The sequence below is a fragment of the Pelodiscus sinensis genome, chromosome 1, assembly GCF_052426305.1.
Source record: "Pelodiscus sinensis isolate ZL-2025 chromosome 1, ASM5242630v1, whole genome shotgun sequence".
NCBI classification, from domain to species: Eukaryota; Metazoa; Chordata; order Testudines; family Trionychidae; genus Pelodiscus; species Pelodiscus sinensis.
The window spans coordinates 320,175,378-320,194,761 of record NC_143052.1 but is presented as its reverse complement, the minus strand read 5'-3'; the positions used below and the strand labels follow the sequence as shown (position 1 = coordinate 320,194,761).

General features: G+C 49.9%; 1 protein-coding gene across 2 annotated transcripts in view; it reads left to right on the top strand.

Moving 5' to 3' along the window:
- The window catches only part of GUCY1A2 (guanylate cyclase 1 soluble subunit alpha 2), a 270,795-nt gene that overhangs the window by 225,491 nt on the left and 25,920 nt on the right, over positions 1–19,384 (top strand). For both annotated transcript variants that reach the window (XM_089775679.1, XM_089775680.1), the window contains one exon: positions 17,088–17,242. In XM_089775679.1, the coding sequence (XP_089631805.1) occupies positions 17,088–17,242 (155 nt within the window). The remainder of the gene's footprint in view (positions 1–17,087; positions 17,243–19,384) is intronic.

The window sequence follows — 19,384 nt, the reverse complement described above, 5'->3', positions numbered from 1 at the left end:
GGGAGGCTGGATAAATCTGGGCTGGTCCCAGTGGCCGGCAGACACGATGTTTTGTGCCTGGCTGAGCAGCAGGTTTCTTTATACCCCAGTCTGTACCCATGAGTCTCTGGCCACTCCCTGCTGGGGGTGCTGCCGTGTGAGCCTTGGCCCTGGGCGTTCCTGGCCAGGCCCTCCCTTTGCTCTTCTACTCTCCATCCAGGCAGATCTCTGAGTTGGGGAAACCTCCCCTGAGAACCTACCGCCTCCTCTGTGGAAGTGGTGGGAAAGGGGCTGCCAGGAACTCCTGTCCATGTTGACCCTCAGGGTATGTCTAAACTACATAGCTCCGTCGACGGAGCCATGTAGATTTGTTGTTTTGGCAAAGTCAAATGAAGCCGCAATTTAAATGATCACGGCTTCATTTAAATTTACATGGCTGCCGCGCTGAGCCGACAAACAGCTGATCAGCTGTTTGTCCACTCAGCGCGCTAGTCTGGACGCTCCCCTGTTGACATCAAAGCCCTTTGTCGGCAGCCCTGGTAAACCTCATCCCACTAGGAATAACAGGGCTGCCGACAAAGGGCTTTGATGTCGGCAGGGGAGCGTCCAGACTAGCGCACTGAGCGGACAAACAGCTGATCAGCTGTCTGTCTGCTCAGCGCGGCAGCCATGTAAATTTAAATGAAGCCGCGATCATTTAAATCGTGGCTTCATTTGACTTTGTCTATGTGTCTAATCTACATGTCTCTGATGACAGAGGCATGTAGTCTAGACACAGCCTCAGGGTCGTAGAGGAATTCCCTAATGCAGCGTTTCTCCCCCTGGGAGTCCCTGCCCAGAAGAGGGCGGCAAGGCGAGGGCAGGAGGGTCACTCGCAGGGGCACTGGACATTTGGACTTTCCCGGCTGTGGACTCGTCTTCAGTCTCCAGGTCTCCATCCCAGCGGAGTTTGGAAATAAGAAGAAATGTCCCTGATCAATTCTGGCCTTCTGAGCTGGGCGGCTGGAGGGGCAGCTGCTCTCTGCCGCCCAACCTGGCCAACAGCAGCAGAGATGGAAGGGCAGCAGCGGCATTGCCAGGCCACACCCCCTTCCTTCTGCGCTGCTGTTGATAACGGAGCTGCCCTCCGAGCTGGGCACCTTCCCTGAGGCTGCTGCTCTGTGGTCCCCCAGCGGAGGACACCCTGCCAGCAGCAGCGCAGAAGGAAAGTTGGCAGCAACATGCCAGGCCACCCTGTCTTCTGCGCTGCTGCTGGGTGCAGCGTTGACTTCTGAGCTGGGTGTCCTGTCAATGACCCCCTCCCTTGCTGCTCAGTGGTGCCCCCTCTGAACTGGGCCCCACAACAGCAGCCACTGCTCTGCTGTTGCCCAGGTCCAAAGGCAGGGTCCACCGCCTGCAGAGGCGCAGAAGGAAGGGTGGTGATACCAGACCAGGACTCCCTTCCTCCTGTGCTGCTGCTGGCGGTGGCGCTGACTTTGCAGCTGGGCGTCCAGCCAACATTGGCGATTCTCAGGCCACTCAGTGTGTCAGGCTGGGCTGCCCCCAGCAGCGGCACAGGGGGGAAGGCGACAGTCGCAAACCTTCTGTGCCTCTGTTGGGGGCAGACAGCCTTGTGCACATGGTGCCTGCACTCTCTAGCTGCCCACTTTAGGCGTGAGAGGCACGGCCAGCAGCGGCACAGCAGGAGAGCTGCGATACCAGACCAGCTCCCCTCCCTCCTGCGCTGCTCCTGGCAGTGGGGTTGCCATTCAGATTGGGCATCTGACCCCTTATAACTGCCCCCGGACTCCCCGTTAGTAGCAGTGCCACTACCAGCAGAAGTGCAGAGGGAAAGGAGGCACCGCCACACCAGGCCACCCTCCCTTCTGTGCTGCTCCTGGCACTGGTGCTGCCTTCTCAGGTAGGCACCTGGCCCGTGACCCCCATGCTCTGGCCGCACACCAGCAGCTGCAGCACAGAAGGGAAAGTGGCAATAACAGATCTCACACCCCTGCCTTCTGTGCTTCTGCTGGCAGCTGTGTTGCCTTCTGAGCTGCATTTGTCCTGCCAGCAGCCACTGCGCTCCGGTCCCTGGCATTGAAAGCCGGGCTGTCTCCAGCTGTGGCACAGAAGGAAGGCGGCACTCACAGAACATGCCACATTCCTTCTGTGCTGCTGCAGGAGCCGGAGTTGCTGCCCTTTTCAAGTCCCTGACCCATTGCATTGCTTTCCAGCCACCTTCCCCCTTTAAAATGCAGCACCCCTAGCAGCAGGGGTGCACAAGGAAGGGAGGCAAAGCCACACCAGGCCTCCCTCCCTCCTGTACTGCTGCTGGGCTTGGCACTGCCTTTCTAGCTGCCCACAATGGCAGGCAGAGCTGCCACCAGCTGGGGTGCAGCAGGCAGAGCAGCGACATCATCAAATGCCACCCTGTGTTCTGTGCTGCTGCTGGTGGCCCTGCTGCCTTCTGAGTCAGGTACCTGACCAGGGGCTGCACCCTGCAGCTTTCCAGTGTGGAATCCAGTGCTGTCAGCAGTGAGGGTGTTAAAGACTAGAGAACTAGTTGACCATCCAATATGAAAATGCTTATCACATAGTCGAGTCGATTAGTCGATTTCTCCTCCCCTTGCTGCCTCTATCAGATGGTGGCAGCAAAAGGGGGGGGAAAGGGCAGCAGCAGCGCTGCATGGAGCCTGGAGTTGCCAGGGCTCTCAGAGTCTCCTGCTGACTCCAGGCTTCATGCAAGTGCTTCCACTCTGAAATGCACAAGAGCTTCCGGGATCTTGTGTGTTTCAAAGTGGAAGGACCCTTGTAAAGCCTGGAGTCAGTGGGACTTTCCGCTTGCCCCAGGCTGCACACGGAATTCCCACTATGAAGTGCGCAAGAGGCCCTGCTGGGGCCCTTGTACATTTCAAAGTGCAGAAAGTGCCCATTGACTAGTCGAGTAGCCCATGGAAATTCCATCGACTACTCAATTCGTCGATAAATTGTCATTTAACGTCCTTACCCAGCAGCAGCAGTGCAGAAGGTAGGGAGGCAAAGCTGCACCAGCCCACCTGCCTTCTGCACTGTTACTGGAGACAGCACGGATTGTCCAGCTGCCCAGTGTGAGAGGCGGCGCCATCACCAGCAAGGGCAGAGAAAGATGAGGGCAGCACCATCCAGGGCCGCCCTCCCTTCTGTGCCAGGGATGTCAGAGAGGGAGTCATTGAACAATCATATCACTGCATCAAACTGTAACAATTCCACAATTAATTGATAGTCCCCAGGGCCTGGCCGGCAGCCAATGAACTGCTGTCCCACTGGCAGGGAACTCCCGGCCACCCCACCCTGCTGCCTCTGATAATGAATCAGCAGTGCGGGGCAGCAGCAGCCCCTGTCCACAGGGGGTCTGAGCTCCCTGCGGACAGAGGCTGCACCAGCATCCTACCCAGCAGCCTCTGTGTGACGATAGCTTCTGCCAGCCCCGGACAGAAGCTGCTCTGCAGCAGCCTCCTCTGCAGTGTGAGGGGCAGGATCAGGCATCTCTGTAGAGCTGGTGCTAATGGGGAACCAGATTTCAAGCCAGCTCCCCCAGGGCACCTGCCCGCCCAGTGCCTCTGTGCAAGGCAGCAAGGAAGGAAAGGGGCTTCCATGGAGCTGGCATGTGTGGAGAGCCGGTTTAGAAGATGGTTCCCCGCACAGATCATCTCCTGTCTTCCCCGCCCCCACGCTGAGAGAGAGGCAGCAGGAGGATGGGGAGGGTGGGGGGAAGTGGCTTCATGGGAGAAGATACATGTGGGGAGCTGTCTTAAAAACTGCTTCCCATGTGGATCAGCGCTCGCCTGCCCCACTCACCCTATGTGTTGCTGCATCTCTATGGGTATGTCTACACTACAAAGTTAGTTCGAACTAACGGACGTTAGTTCGAACTAACTTTAATAGGCGCTACACTAGCGCTCCGCTAGTTCGAATTTGAATCGAACTAGCGGAGCGCTTAGTTCGAACTAGGTAAACCTCATTTTACGAGGATTAAGCCTAGTTTGAACTAGCTAGTTCGAATTAAGGGGTGTGTAGCCCCTTAATTCGAACTAGTGGGAGGCTAGACCTCCCCAGCTTTCCCTGGTGGCCACTCTGGCCAACACCAGGGAAACTCTATGCCCCCCTCCCGGCCCCGGCCCCCTTAAAGGGGCACGGGCTGGCTACGGTGCCCGTGCCAGGTGCAAGCCTGCCAGCACCCAGCCAGCAGACCCTGCACCTGGCATGGCACAGAGCCACCCACCCGATGTCCCCCAGCACACCCCCTCTTCCCGGGACCAGGCTGGCGGCTCCCTGGAGCTTGCCCTGGACCGCAAGAGGCGGGCACCTTCCTGGGCTAGTGCGGACATCGTGGACCTCATCCACGATCTCCGCACTAGGCACAGGAAAGTGGCCGGCTTGGGCAGGAGAGCTGCCAGCCTGGCCACCCAGGAGCAGGTGTGCATGAGAATCAAGGGGGTCCACTGAGACCCCCGACCCTGAGCCCTGAGCTTACAATGGCCATCCTGGGTCAGACCAAAGGTCCATCTAGCCCAGTAGCCTGTGTGCCGACAGTGGCCAACCCTAGGGACCCTGGAGGGGATGGACCGAAGACAGTGACCAAGCCATTTGTCTCGTGCCATCCCTCTCCAGCCTTCCACAAACTTTGGGCAGGGACACCACTCCTACCCCCTGGCTAATACCACTCCATGGACCCAACCTCCATCACTTGATCTCACTTCCCTTTAAACTCTGTTCTAGTTGTAGCCTTCACAGCCTCCTGCAGCAAGGAGTTCCACAGGTTACCTATTTGCTTTGTCAACAACAACAACTTTCTCTTACTAGTTTGAAGCCTGCTACCCATTCCTTTCCTTTGGTGTCCTCTAGTCCTTCTTTATGGGAACTCAGGAAGAACTTTTCTGAATGCACCCTCTCCACCCAACCCCTGCTTTTAGAGACCTCTATCCTGTCCCCCCTCCGTCTCCTCTTTTCTAAGCTGAACAGTCCCAGTCTCTGTAGCCTTTCTTCATCTGGGACCTGTTCCCAACCCCTGATCATGTTAGTTGCCCTCCCCTCTCCCAGCCTTTCTCTTCCCCTCTCCCACCTCCTTTTCCCAGTCTCCCCCAGTTTTGTTCAATAAAGACAGAGTCAATGTTGGAAGAAACGTTATCTTTATTTTGTACATCAATAAGAAGGGGGGCTAGGGAAGGGTAAGTGGAAGGAGGTGAGGGAGGAATGGGGTACGAGCCCCCGATGGGGAGGACTGGGCTGGCTCTGCGGGCTTCTGGGGGTGGAAGCTCTCCTGCAGCCCCCCGATTGCCCCCTCTCCCCAGATGGCAGCCTCCGGCAAGTGCAGCCAGGCTGATGGTCGAGTGGTGTGATGTGCCCAGTGTGGGTACTCTGGGCAATCCAAGCCAGAACTTCTTTGCAAGCGGGGCACCCCTTAGAACTGTGTGTCCGGGGTGGGGGTCGGGACCCTTTAAGCACAGCCCTCGGCTAGCCTGAGGCATCAGCTCCATGCTCTAAGTCCTCATCTGATGCCCTGCCGGCACTGCTTCCGGCCATCCTTAAGCCCTGTTCAAAGTCCACTCAATGTGGACTTGCTAGTTCGAATTAGCAAAACGCTAATTCGAACTAGTTTTTAGTTCTAGACGCATTAGTTCGAATTAGCTTAGTTCGAATTAACTAATTCGAACTAAGTTAGTTCGAACTAACTTTGTAGTGTAGACGTACCCTATGAGAGGGGGGCCAGGCAGCTCCGTGGGATCTGGTGCTCATGGGGAGGCTCCCCACAGACACCAGCTCCCACCTCCCCCCCTTGCTGCTTCTGTTACTGAGGTAGCTGGGGGGGGGGGTGCGTGAAGTTGACAGGATTAACCAATAGGCCCAGGCGTGTTGGTTAATTGTGTAGCCGACTACACACGTTGACATCCTGAGTTTCTGCTGCTGCTGGTGCCGGCGCTGCCCTCAGAAGTAGCCCCTGGCCAGTGGCACCTGCTTTCTGGTCACCCCGTGTAGGAGCTGACTCCCGCCGTGGTACAGAAGGAAGTGCTGCAATTCTGCCCCCACTGCACTTCCGGCTGCACCACTGTTGGGAGCAGCACTTACTGCCAAGCAGGGTGGCCAGAGAGTCGTGGCTGCTCCTGAGGCACCCAGCTCGGAAGACAGGGCCACCGCCAGCAGTGGCGCAGAAATAGGAGTGATAACACCACAGGGAGCCACCCTCCTTCTGTGCTGCTGCTGGCAGGGACGCAGTCATCTGAGCAGGGCCCCTGGCCAGCAGCCACTGCTCTCCCGCCACTCAGTGCTGAAGGCAGCCCCACACCCTGCAGCAGTGCAGAAGGGAAGGAGGCAAGACCGTATCATGCCCCCTTCCCTCTGGGCTGCGGCTGGGTGTGGCGCTGACTTCTGAGCTGGGTGACCTGCCAGCGGCCACCGCTCTGCTGCCACCAGATCGAAAGGCAGCCCCACCGCCAGTACCCTGCCTTCCTTCCCCCTTTGCTGCTGCTGGCGGTAGCACTGTCACCTGCAAAGGAGGCCCAGACAGTGGCTGCTGCTCTCCAGCCACTCAGCTGGGAAAGCCACGAGAAATCTGACAGTTTTTAATATTTCCAAATATCTGCCCAGAGGAAGATTTGAAGCGCAAAGATGAGGTCCTGGCTGGGAAAATCCAGGAGGCCAGTGATCCTGCTTGTGAGCCCCCTACCCTGGCCCTGTGACCCCTTTTCAGGTTGGGAGCCCCAACTGGAGAAAGGCTGCACTAGGGGATTCCCCAATGACCCTGAGGACCAACAGGGCCAGGAGTTTCTGGCAGACCCTTTCCCACAACTTCCAGGAAATATGCCGGAACTAGGGCCCCATGGCGTCCTCCTGCAACCTCGCCCATTTCACAGTCAAGGCGTTTCCATGCTGCTCCCTGGCACACTCCTGGGTGTTTCCGTGGGAAATTTCCTGGCTCTGTGACCGGGCGGGTCCTGGCCCAAACTAGGATTGTGTGCAGTGGGGGTGGGGGACGTCTCAAGAGTGCCAATTTCACTTCCCAGCAGCCTGTAGGGCAGACCTAGAGCCATTTCACCCTCATTACTCTCTGCCCCTTAGAGTGGCTCTGATCTGCCCCCTCCAAGAGTGCCCGTGTTGGGGCAGGACAACTCCTGTCTCATCCCGGCCAGGTCAGGCGAGCAGCTGGTGCCCCAGGCACCTCGCCACATAGGGAGCTCAGATTCCCCCCTCCCCTGCCCCACATTGCATGTCTCCTGGCTGTGAAATGGGTGGGGCCCTACTCAGGTTCCCAGGGACCTTTGCCCCCACAGAGCAGGGGTGGGGAACCTTTGTTGGGTCGGGGCTACTGACCCACAGAGAAATCCATGGGGGGCTGCACACAAGAGAGAAACAGCCCCCTCCTCCTCCCCTCCCTAGCATGGGCCCCCAATGCAGGGGGGAGCCCCAAGCTTCAGGGGCCAGATCCTCGCAAGCTGGGGCTGCATCCGGCCTCCGTGCCTGAGATTCCCCACCCCTGCCATAGGGATCTGCACTGGATGGGAGTCTCCCTGGGAATGGCCTGGCCAGGCCACAAGCGCCCAGGGCAGGGCTGTGAGGCGCCATGTTTTCTGTGGCTTCTCCACCAGGCATCCTGGTTGAAGGCACCGGCAGCCTGAGCTTTCTGGAGGAAGTGGCGCGATGGGGAGGCCCCTTGGTCTGCTCCAGACTTTAGCAGGTCCCCGAGGTGCAGCTCCCGTCTGGCCTCTCTGCCCTGGCTGGCCAGTTTCCTCCTCTGCTGCCCTGGTCCCGTGTGTGACCTCGCCTGGCCCTGGTTGCTGGGCCGGTTCTTCAGCCTTCAGTCTGTGCCGTGACACGCCCAGTGCCAGGGCTGGAATCGTCACCGTCGGGCCGCTGGGTCCAACCCGCGCCTGGTGCCAAGGGGGCGGCAGCTTCTCCCACCACAAATCCTGTGGGGTCCCAGATTCCCTCTTGCAGAGCCTGGTGTAGGGCAGGGCAGCCTTGTGGGTGGAGTCCATATCCGGCCCCTTCTCTCAAGGCAGTGTGGCCCAATGGCCAGTCAGTACCTAGCTCATGCCGAGCCTGCAAAGGAAGGGCGGGGGGGGGGGGTCACACCTGGGAATCTGGGAAACTTCCTCCCTGTCCGTGGCCCCTTGCTCGGCCAATCAGCAGCGAGATTGGGGGAGGGGGGCAGGCGAGATGTCTCAGGGGATGTCCCAAGGGCTGGCCCAGGTCACCCCCAGAGGGGTCAGTCTCAGAGCAATTCCAGCCCCACCTCTTTGGGGTGCTCCCCACACAGCCAGAAAGGGCGGGGGGGGGGGTGACTCTGAGGCTGACCTGCCTTGCAACTGATGTCAAGGGATCTCCATGAGCTCAGCCCTTCCCTAGCCCCTTCCCCCCCCAGGCAATGTGATGTCATTGCCTCTTTCCCCCACAGTCAGGCTGATGTCCTGTCCCCAACCACCCCCTTAGGACACACGGACAGTCAGAGCCCAGGGCCCTCCACCCAGCCACAGCCCAACCACCACTAATGGGCACCAGTCATCAGAGATCATTGGGTCCAGCCCGCTGCCCTTCCGGCAGGACCCATCACCATTAGACCATCCCTGACAGGTATCTGCTCGGAAATATCTCCCATGTTTAACCCCCCTCATAGGAACATTTTCCTAATGTCCAGCCTAAACCTCCCTTGCTGCAGTTTAAACCCATTGCTTCTTGTCCTCTCCTCAGAGGCCAAGGAGAACAATTTGCCTCCTCCTCCCTGGAACCCAATTTTAGGTTCTTGAAAACTGCTCTTATGTCCCGTCTCAGGCCTTGTCTATACACTGGTATCCCAGAACCACTCCTTCCCCCACCCCCCACCCTGCTGCATTCAGGGAATGCTTTTGCTCTTCTGATTTTTTTGTGGAAGTGAAAACCCACTCTTTTGGAATCCCAGTCTTCCTCCTCCCATCAGAAAGACGGGAGCTCCTGAAAGAGGGTTTTTACTGACATTTTACTCCAGAAATGCCTCTTCAAAAAAAAAAAAAAAAAAAAAAAGAGACTCAAATAGCAATTCACTATTTCCATAACTTTGTCTGGAAATAGAACACACTCCTGAAATGTGGTGCCCAGAACTGGAAACAATAATCCAACAGAGGCCTAATCAGCAGTGAGATTCCAACTGAAGACTAATCAGTGCAGAGTAGAGTGGAAGAATGATTTCTCGAGTCTTTCTCACAACACTCCTGTTAATGCAGCCCAGAATCCTGTTTGCTTGTTTTTGCTACAGTGCCACACTATTGATTCCTATTTCAACAGAGCTCAGAGGGGTGGGAGTGTGGGTCTCACCACATGTCCAAACGGAGGGCCCAGGTCACCTCCAGCTCCCAGTGCTCTGCTAGCCCGAGTGCTGTGCGAGGCCTCCCACCGCCCCAACCCCCCAACTCCCACCCCCACTGCTTGGTGGGGCAGGTGGCAGGGAAAGGGGGAAAGACACAGGAGAAGGTGAGACAGAGGGAGAGGAGGGGGCAAAGGGGAACCAGACTGAGCAGGCTCGAAACCTTTCCGAGGCTCCAACCGTCTCACCGGGGCCGACACGACCAGCCGCAGGGAAGAAGAAAATGCCGAAGAGGCTTCTCCTGCCCCCTCCCCTTGGTCCCAATTCTCCATCCAGCCCCTGCAGAGAGCCCGGGAAGGGACCACTCTGATGCCAAGCCACAGGAAACTCTGTGCTTGCCCTGGCCTTGCACCTCTATCCTGAGTGACTGTTGCCAGGGACTCTTTGTGAGGTCATCCCTATCCCCTAATAGGCTGTGGTCGTGTAATGGGCTCTTTATAATGTCACTGCCACCCTCCACCCATCCTCTGCTAGGCTGGTGTCCTGGCCCTGGCTAGCCCCTCTGGGTGTTTGAGGGGTTCCCCTGGAGCCCCACTGAATGGCAGTTGGGTCTGGGGCCCAGCGAGCTGGGCAGTGATGCCCCAGGTGCTGCTTCCCTCAGCCCCACCCAGCTTCTCAGTCGTTAGCAGAGTGTAAGGCCAGAGGGGCCCATTAGAGCATCAGATCTGCCTCCTGCACATCCCAGCCCCCTGTATCTCCTCACAGTTGCTATGTTCTGATCCTGCACACACCAGAAAAGCAGCTCGTCTGCACTGGAGACACCAAACAAGGGGGAATCCCTCACTGGATTTGGCTGTTTGTGCCAATGGTGCATCAGCCTCCCTGGGAAATATTTCTCCCATGGGCTTGTCTGTTTGCCCCTTCCAGTCACCAGCCTTGTTCTGCCTTTTTCTGCAACATGAACCAGCCCTTTCATCAGGGTTGTTTTCACTCCAGGAAGCCTTTAGACACGTCCGTGAAGTCTCCTCTAAGTATTCTTTGGCAGACGCTAAACAGAAGGTGTTTTTCTTCAGCCCTCAGAACATGGGGCTCTTTGCTGCACCAGCTCCTCCATCCCCGCCGCTCCTTAGATTGAAGGTTGCCCGGGGGTTCTGAGAGTGCTGCTGCTTTACTACACAATTTATTGCCCCATTGGCTGGATGAGCAGCTGAACCTTTGGGTCTGTCAGCCCCACATCCTGATGTTCCCCTTTTACAGTCTGTGGAAACAGGACTTGGTGAAAGGGTTCTCTTCAGCACCACAGAATTCCTTGGCACCATTTCCTTTGGCACTTTTAGATATGATCAGGGTGGCTCTCCCCAATTTCTGTTCTCCCATCATCTGCTTCAGCACTTCCACTGACCTCCAGGTCAACACCGCTCTTGGCACTGCATAGGGTTGCCAGGTGTCTGGTATTCTACCAGACAGTCTGGTATTTGCGCTCTTTGTCCGGTAAAAAAAAATCAGAGAATACTGGATATGTGCAATGTTCGGTATTCTCTGATTTTTCCAGCTGCGCACCGGACAGAAGCCTGGTGTGGGTGGGGGGAGCGGCTGGAAGGCGGGGCCACGATTGGCGCTAGGAGCCTGTGATTGCGCAGAAGCCTGGCGGGAGTCCCAGCCGCTCCCTCCTCCCCCTCATCCACGAACTCCGCACTAGGCACAGGAACGTGGCCGTCTAGGGCAGGAGAGCTGCCAGCCTGGCCACCCAGGAGCAGGTGTGCATGAAAATCAAGGTGGTCCACTGAGACCCCCGACCCTGAGCTTACAATGGCCGTACTGGGTCAGACCAAAGGTCCATCTAGCCCAGTAGCCTGTCTGCCAACAGCGGCCAACCCTAGGGACCCTGAAGGGCATGGACCGAAGACAGTGACCAAGCCATTTGTCTCGTGCCATCCCTCTCCAGCCTTCCACAAGCCTTGGGCAGGGACACCACTCCTACCCCCTGGCTAATACCACTCCATGGACCCAACCTCCATCACTTGATCTCACGTCTCTTTAAACTCTGTTCTAGTTCTAGCCTTCACAGCCTCCTGCAGCAAGGAGTTCCACAGGTTGACTATTTGCTTTGTGAAGAACAACTTTCTGTTACTAGTTTGAAGCCTGCTACCCATTCCTTTTCTTTGGTGTCCTCTAGTCCTTCTATTATGGGAACTAATGAAGAACTTTTCTTGATGCACCCTCTCCACCCCACTCATGATTTTATAGACCTCTATCCTATCCCCCCTCAGTCTCCTCTTTTTTAAACTGAAAAGTCCCAGTCTCTTTAGCCTCTCTTCATATGGGATCTGTTCCAAACCTCTGATCATTTTAGTTGCCCTCCCCTCTCCCAGCCTCTCTCTTCCCCTCTCCCACCTCCTTTTCCCAGTCTCCCCCAGTTTTGTTCAATAAAGAGAGTTTCTATTTTTGACCACATGTTTTCTTTATTTTGTACATGAGGAAGGGGGGCTAGGGAAGGGTAAGTTGAAGGAGGTGAGGGAGGAATGGGGTACGAGCCCCCGATGGGGAGAACTGGGCTGGCTCTGCACCAGCTCTGTACCAGCTCTCCTGCAGCCCCCCAATTGCCCCCTCTCCTCAGATGGCAGCCTGCGGCAAGTGCAGCCGGTCTAATGGCCGAGTGCTGTGATGTGCCCAGTGTGGGTACTCCGGGCACTCCAAGCCAGGACTGCTTTGCAAGCAGGGCACCCCTGAGAACTGTCTGTCCGGGGTGGGGGTTGGGACCCTTTAAGCACAGCCCTTGGCTAGCCTGAGACAGCAGCTCCACGCTCTAAGTCCTCATCTGATGCCCTGCCGGCACTGCTTCCGGCCATCCTTAACCCCGGTTTTCAGGGTCCACTTAATGTGGACATGCTAGTTCGAATTAGCAAAACGCTAATTCAAACTGGTTTTTTAGTCTGGGTCCGTTAGTTCGAATTAGCTTAGTTTGAATTAACTAATTCGAACTAAATTAGTTCGAATTAGCGCTGTAGTGTAGACATACCCTGCTAGTCTGTGCGTCCCAGCTGGGAGGCGGGGTTGCGATCGCTGCTCTGGGCACCCCAGAACAGGGGGGCTTATTATCCCGCGTTCTTTTTTTTCTTGCTCGACCAAAAAATACCGCGTGTCCGGTATTTTTTGGGAGACCATCTGGCAACCCTAACCGCGTACATCTAGGCACAATTCTCCAACTTGGGTGTGCTGCCTCTCCCCCTCCGCCTAGAGTGGAGTTAATGTCTGCATCGGATTTCAAAGAACCACAGCTACCATACAAAACCATTTTTTCTACTATTTCAACCTAGCTTTAGCATCTAATTGAATGTACTAAGGGGGCAGACCACAATAAGCTTTATTTGTGAACCTTTAATAAATGCACTGAATAGCAGTGAAGTAAGTAGGTAGCACCAGAAGTACAATTCATTCTCTTAAAACTGTGCACAAACCAAGTAATCCTTTGCTACAGCCCCTGCATCCCACAACAACACACATCATGAAATTTCCTTTTTATTTATTGAGAGCTGACAGCATCTTTGTTGCTATGAAAGATGGAAATATCACTGAGCTTATTGAGGGCAGGTCTCGTGACTTTTACTGATGTGAATAGTAATTACACCAGAAGCAGCTGCATGTGCACCATTTGGATGAGTACTGGCTGCAGGATCTTCCTCTTGATTGGAAATAGACAACATAGTTGGAACATATGTTGTAAAAATGATAAAGCTACATACCCAATAATATTTTTTAAATAAAATATGGGAAGAGAACTCACAGAAGGTGTTCTCAAGCAAGTTTGTGAGCACACTCCAGCAGTGTAACTTAAGGGTTCTTGAGTGAATTCAATAGTTGCCTTCAAAACTACCAAAAGGGTTGAAAGCTTAATTGAAGGAAAGTGCTATTTGCTTACTGAATGTTTTTGCCTTAGCTTGTAATTGCCAGCATTACTGTGAATATCACTGTGTTTGTGGGGATGGTTTAGTAGTGTTCAGTGAATCTAGAATCAGTGCTGTTGCTGTATGTTTGTTAGACATGGGATTAGTACGCAATAGATATAATAGTATATGGATTCAGGAAACCATTTTGTAGTCTGTAGCTAAGGAACCAAATCAAGAGCATGTATGTGTGTTTGCATGGAAAATATATGCACATAGGCAGAGAAATGCAACCTGTGGAAGAATGTGGGTTACTCTTCAGCTGTCACTTCTCAGAGCTTCACAAACATGTGAGCAGGTTAATAGGTTAATAAAATGTTAGGATGTGCTGTAATATTAAGAAATGTCAACAATTATTGATATTGGGTATAAACTAGTGATGTAATCATTCCAGTTTATATTTTTGCTCTGCGTGGAATATTTTCCTTGATAAAAAAAACCAAAACGAGTGATCGAGGAGATAGGGGAAAGAGTGTGAGGATAATAACTGTGAACTAGATGAGTCAAAGGATTTAATAATAGGCTATGAAGACTTAAACTGCAAGGTCACCAGTTTGACTCCAGCTCAGATCCACTGTGGTGGCTATTTTAACAGCTGTTATTTATTACTTCTCTATTATTTTGTGTACTGGGGCTATTTAGATTTTGGTGAGCAAGAGGAACCTCTCCAAATGTAAGTACAACTATCTGCTTTCAATTTTTTTGTATAGAGTAAGTTAGAGAGACAGGGTGATTTCCCAGTTTGAGAAGCTGGCTTTCTTAGCCAGCCCAGTTAGTTGTCAAAATATGTTCAAAATCTCTTCTGCTTGATTATTCACTTTGAAAGGGGCTTGGATGGTGCCTCTGTACATTCCATCTTAATGCAATCTCTACATCCCAGACAAGTACAGGTAAATTGCTGTTAGAACAGAAATGGTCTCTTTAGTTTGTCAGGGAGTTGTGCCTCCTGAACATCCTTGTGGGAAGATGATTTTAAAAGCACCACTGGCTCAATCTTCAGCATCTTCCCATTTTGTCAAACTGAGAGCTATCATAAATGATAAAAGCTGCCTTGAGGTGGTGGAGGAAAACTGAACTGACGAATACCACATTCGTTACACCTCACTCCTCTTCCCACTAACATAAATAAGTTATTTTAAGCTATGGACTAACCCTGGTGGCAAAAATTATCCTTCCATGATTTATCTAACAAGGTACATATAAGGGCTCTGTCACCATTGTTCCTCATCACTTCATTCTATTATGGTAAGAAAAGGGTCATTTTAGTTGCTGAATGCCAAGTAATTTGATTTTTTTAAATGACTAAAATATTTAGTCTAGAGAAACTAGAAGAGGCAGCTCTGACTAGTTCTATCTCTTATTACCAATTCGGCTGTATGATTCTCATTATTTTAGTCACAAGGGTTCTTTTACTTATGTTGGGGCACACCATGATTAAGACCAAGCAAAATAATCACAATTAACAACAATGGTTATCTGATTATGAAGGAAAGGAAAGGATTAAACAAAACATAGGTGACAGAACAAAAACAATAAACTGGTTACTTCTATTACAATCCTTTCTACATGTGTTGCGATGGAGGACTTCTAGCACAGATTACACCTCTGAGAGTGAACCTGCCTCAGTGCACCAGTTTGTTTGGTAAGCTGAGCCAAGATCTTATTTTCCAAATGCTAATGAAGCCAGATTTAGTATATCCTTAGATAACTGAGAAATGTTTTAGATGAACAAAATAATTTTGTTTAAGAAAAAGTGAATCCTATTGCTTATTAATAGTAACCACATAGTTCATAATTGGGAAAAGTAAACGTTTTAGATGAACAAAATAATTTTGTTTAAGAAAAAGTGAATCCTATTGCTTATTAATAGTAACCACATAGTTCATAATTGGGAAAAGTAAACAATCTCAACTAATCATATGGAAGTGAAGGAAAATATTTAAATTAGTAATTTAGGAGAAGCTATTAAAGGAGCTGTTTTGAGAGAGGCCGTTTGTGAATACTGTGTATCTTAAATTCAATTAAATCAAACAGTTTCTCTGTTTACAATGTTTAGCCCCTGTTGTCTCTACACAGACATGTGGTCTAACCACTAGGTGACTAACAGATGAACTGTTTGCATTTTAAATTTAAAAGATAATTTCATATCTCAATAAAATCATGCCAAGAATTTAAATCTAATCTTTGAACAGTATTTTAGTTAAACAATCTAACCAATCTAAGATTTTCCCCTGCGTCTTCTCTGTTTTTCATATTCTGCTTCTTGTAGAGATGGACAGGATGAGTTATGGAGTTCTTGGTTCTAGGCATGGTAGCAGAGGGGATGTCGTGGGGGATTCTCACTTCAGGGTTTTATACTTTTCTTCTTCCTATTTCCATGAAATTAGGAAAACACCATCTGTTTCAGGCTTGGTTTAGATTCAGAGTTGGTTGCTGTCACCCTTTCACTGGCTTCTTGCCACTGACTTAGATGACAACTTCAGCTTCTACGTGTGCGGTGTGCCTAATGAATATACAACATTTCTTTCACTGCTTTTGTTGTTCTTGTGGTGGGAAAGCATTGGATACATTTTAATGGTAGTTTTTAATTCTTTTTTTATTCAGTCAATTTTCTGAGATATCCCTTTAGTTCCATAAGGATTTAATGGGAGTAGAAATTGTGTTTCAAATGAGCCCAAACATTCCTATTCTCTGTATAAAAGTCAGCTCTCAAATAGTATCTTTAAAATTAAATTCATTGAGTCTTTAAGCTTCAGTGGCCATCAAAGGAGACATTGTCTTTCCTTTTTACCACTGTTTAAAGAGGTTCTTCTTGTTATCATGAAGTCAACTTCTATTGAATCTGTTATACAAACCACAAATTCAATAATAAATTCATCTTTAAAACATGGTACAACAGAAAATAGTACAAAGTTAAAGAGAGGATTACTTTAAAATACAGCTTTTCTGAATGTGTACAACAATTAGAGGTATGCAAAAAACCTTGCAGGTAAATAGAGGTTACTTGCTTGTCCTTGGGGACAGGAAGCAAAAATGTCCTGGAATGTCTTTGGTTGGCTTTATGCTTGGTAACATAACTATCTAAATATAAGACATATTCTTATATTTCTTATATTTTCCTGTATCCTGGCTTTTACATACTTGTTACTATATCATAATAAGAAAGTTTGTAATTACTTTTTAAAACAAGAGGTATACTGCAAGTTTTTATTTTTTTCATATCAGTAATCCCCTGCATATGAAAGTTATATTTAGGCATGGCAGAATTTGTGTATATATATAGATAGTTTATTTTTAAGCATTTTTTCAATTTGTATCTACTTTAAATTTTCATAGTAATGGGAAACTATTGGCAAATTAGATTGGGGGGTAACAAAGCATAATTAATTACTGTTGATCTTGTGATCGAAAATGTAATGCTCCACTATTGTTAAAAATACAAACTGTCAACATCATATGTCAAAATACAGAAAGTAAGTATCCTCAAATCAAAATCTGATAGGTTCTCAAGCAGCATTTTCCCTGCTTTACCTATCTGTAAATTTATGTTATCATCAATGGAAATATTTTTTTCATTGGCTGGGGGTGGGGGGTGGGAGGCGTGCAAAACAGGGCTGTGCAGTGAAATTGACATTTACATATTTAAAAAGCATATCTTTCCAAGCCTGGTTATTTTTCAAAGGTGCATTCATCCCATTTACTTTTTAATGCTATCTTTATTTTCATCTGCAGCTTATTATCTGTTTAAACTGACTCTTGGGAGTGGCCTGGGGAAATACCGTAAGAGCGCCCTGACTACATTAGCAATGGACAGAGCTACAGAAGTTACTAACACTGGTTCTTGAGTTGTTCTTTTGTTTTTTTTTCCCCAGATGAGGATAGGAATTCATTCAGGATCAGTTCTGGCTGGGGTTGTTGGTGTGAGAATGCCACGTTACTGTCTCTTCGGAAATAATGTTACTCTTGCAAGCAAGTTTGAGTCAGGAAGCCATCCACGTCGCATCAATGTCAGTCCAACCACATACCAGTAAGTGCTTTTGGAATTGATTTGATTTCAACTCTGGTTTCTGAATGAAATCTAGTGATGCAGCTGCAAAACTGCTACATATGGAATTGTGTGAAACCCTGGGAATGGCTGGGAAGGAGCATTCCATGGGCCCTTTCCACTGCTACAGGTTGTACTGCTATAGAACTAAAAGTGAGCTGTTGGCAGATCAAAGGGATGGTAGGGAAATAGCCAGTAGATCTATATATCAGCTATCCGAAAACAGAACCTTATGAAGGCATTGTCTGCCCTACCACCAACCTTCACCTACCCCCCCCCCCCCCAGCATGTATGCCATGAATAGTGTTATAGCTTTTGGCTAAGGGTTCTGTTCCTCACTCCTATGGCATTTTAAGAAGGTAGGTGCAATTCCAAAGGTTTATGAAAAAGTGTTGAACTTGACTGCTGAGACTAAGATTTCAAAGAGTTCCATGTGTAGTTAGAGGGAAAATGTATTATTTAGCATAATAATGTCAAGTGGCACTCAGCAAAAACATTTTCTTAATTCAAGAAAAAGATAGAAAATGACAAAGCATCTCCATCTCCAACCGTTTGGAGAAATTATGCAAATTCAGAGTACTTTTGATTAAATCAGGTTACGAGAAATGCTGGCCTAAAAGAAAGTTCCTCTAATTGTTCAAATTTGATAGATCGCCTATAAGAATTTCTGCTGCTTGGATTAGTTCTTACATGCTCATTCTTTGTCAAGAGATGTATATCTCTCTTGTTCGGCTACATTATTTCTCAAGTAAAGTAATTTTCTGAATCATAGCTTTGCCCAGGCTTCAGCATTTAGCTGAATACTGTAATACTGTGAACCATCCATCAAGCCATCCTGGGTTTTTTTCTTCAGTCATGCATTTCCCTATTTATTTTTCTCTATCTATCTATGTAAATTAAAGTTTTAAATGGAATTTCTTCATCCAAGACTTGAAGCTTCTGATATGCTAAAATATAAAGCAGCAGGAGACTAAAGTTAAAAAGTAATTAAAACCAGTGAATGAAATGACATTCATCTGGAGAACCCATTCACTCAGATAAAACTTATGTAACAGAAGATGTGCAGTTAATAGCATAAGAGGCAGACATACTAAGCAGACTTTATCATGAAGAGCATAGCATTAGAGTCAGACAGTTACACAGTGATAGAGAAAAAGAACCAGGACCCAAAATGAAACTTAAGTATGGAAAAACTCTGCACATTGTTTTAAATTAAAATTAGAAAATCTAGTTTCTCTTTAAAAACATTGGAACTTAGCATTTTGACCTCACTGTAATTAAAGCCTAAAATGTCTTTTCAGTGGAGTTTCCTGGTTCAAAGGCTTAATATCTCCTGGGGGCTGTTTGTCTACTGAAGAGTACAGTAACTCTCTCATAGAAGTGAATGGGTGACAGTCACCCCTGTTTAGAGCTAGCACCAGATCTTTGCAGAGCTTAAATCTGCCTTCAACCATTTTTTGAAGACTTTCCTCCCCATCTTGTTTGAAGGCTGTTTCTATCCCGGAGGCTGTGTCTACACTGGGCCACTTATTCCGGAAAATCAGCCGCTTTTCCGGAATAAGCTGCGAGCTGTCTACACCGGCCCTTGAATTTCCGGAAAAGCAACGATGCTCTACTGTACAAAATCAGCCCCTATTCCGGAAAAACTATTCTGCTCCCGCTTGGGCATAAGTCCTTATGACGGAACACTGTTCCGGAAAAGGGCCAGTGTAGACAGCCCAGTAGTCTTTTCCGGAAAAAAGCCCCGATCGCGAAAATGACGCTCGGGGCTCTTTTCCGGAAAAGCGCATCTACATTGGCCACAGACGCTTTTCCGGAAAAGCAGCCTGCCAATGTAGACACTCCTTTTCTGGAAAAACTGAAAACGGAATAGTATTCCGTTTTAAGCATTTCCGGAAATTCATGCCAGTGTAGACACAGCCTATCTGTTTCTATTGCTGGTTTGGAATGTCCTGTTTGTGTTAGAGACATTTGAAGAAGTGAAGAGTGTGACAGACTTTACTGGGTTTACTGGGTGCAAGCGCCCCCTCCCGGAGGGGCAGGGGGGTTCAGTGGACCCACCATCTAAGTCTGATACACTTTTGTCCTGGGGTCCTGTTAATTGGGGGGGAAATTCGTGAGTGC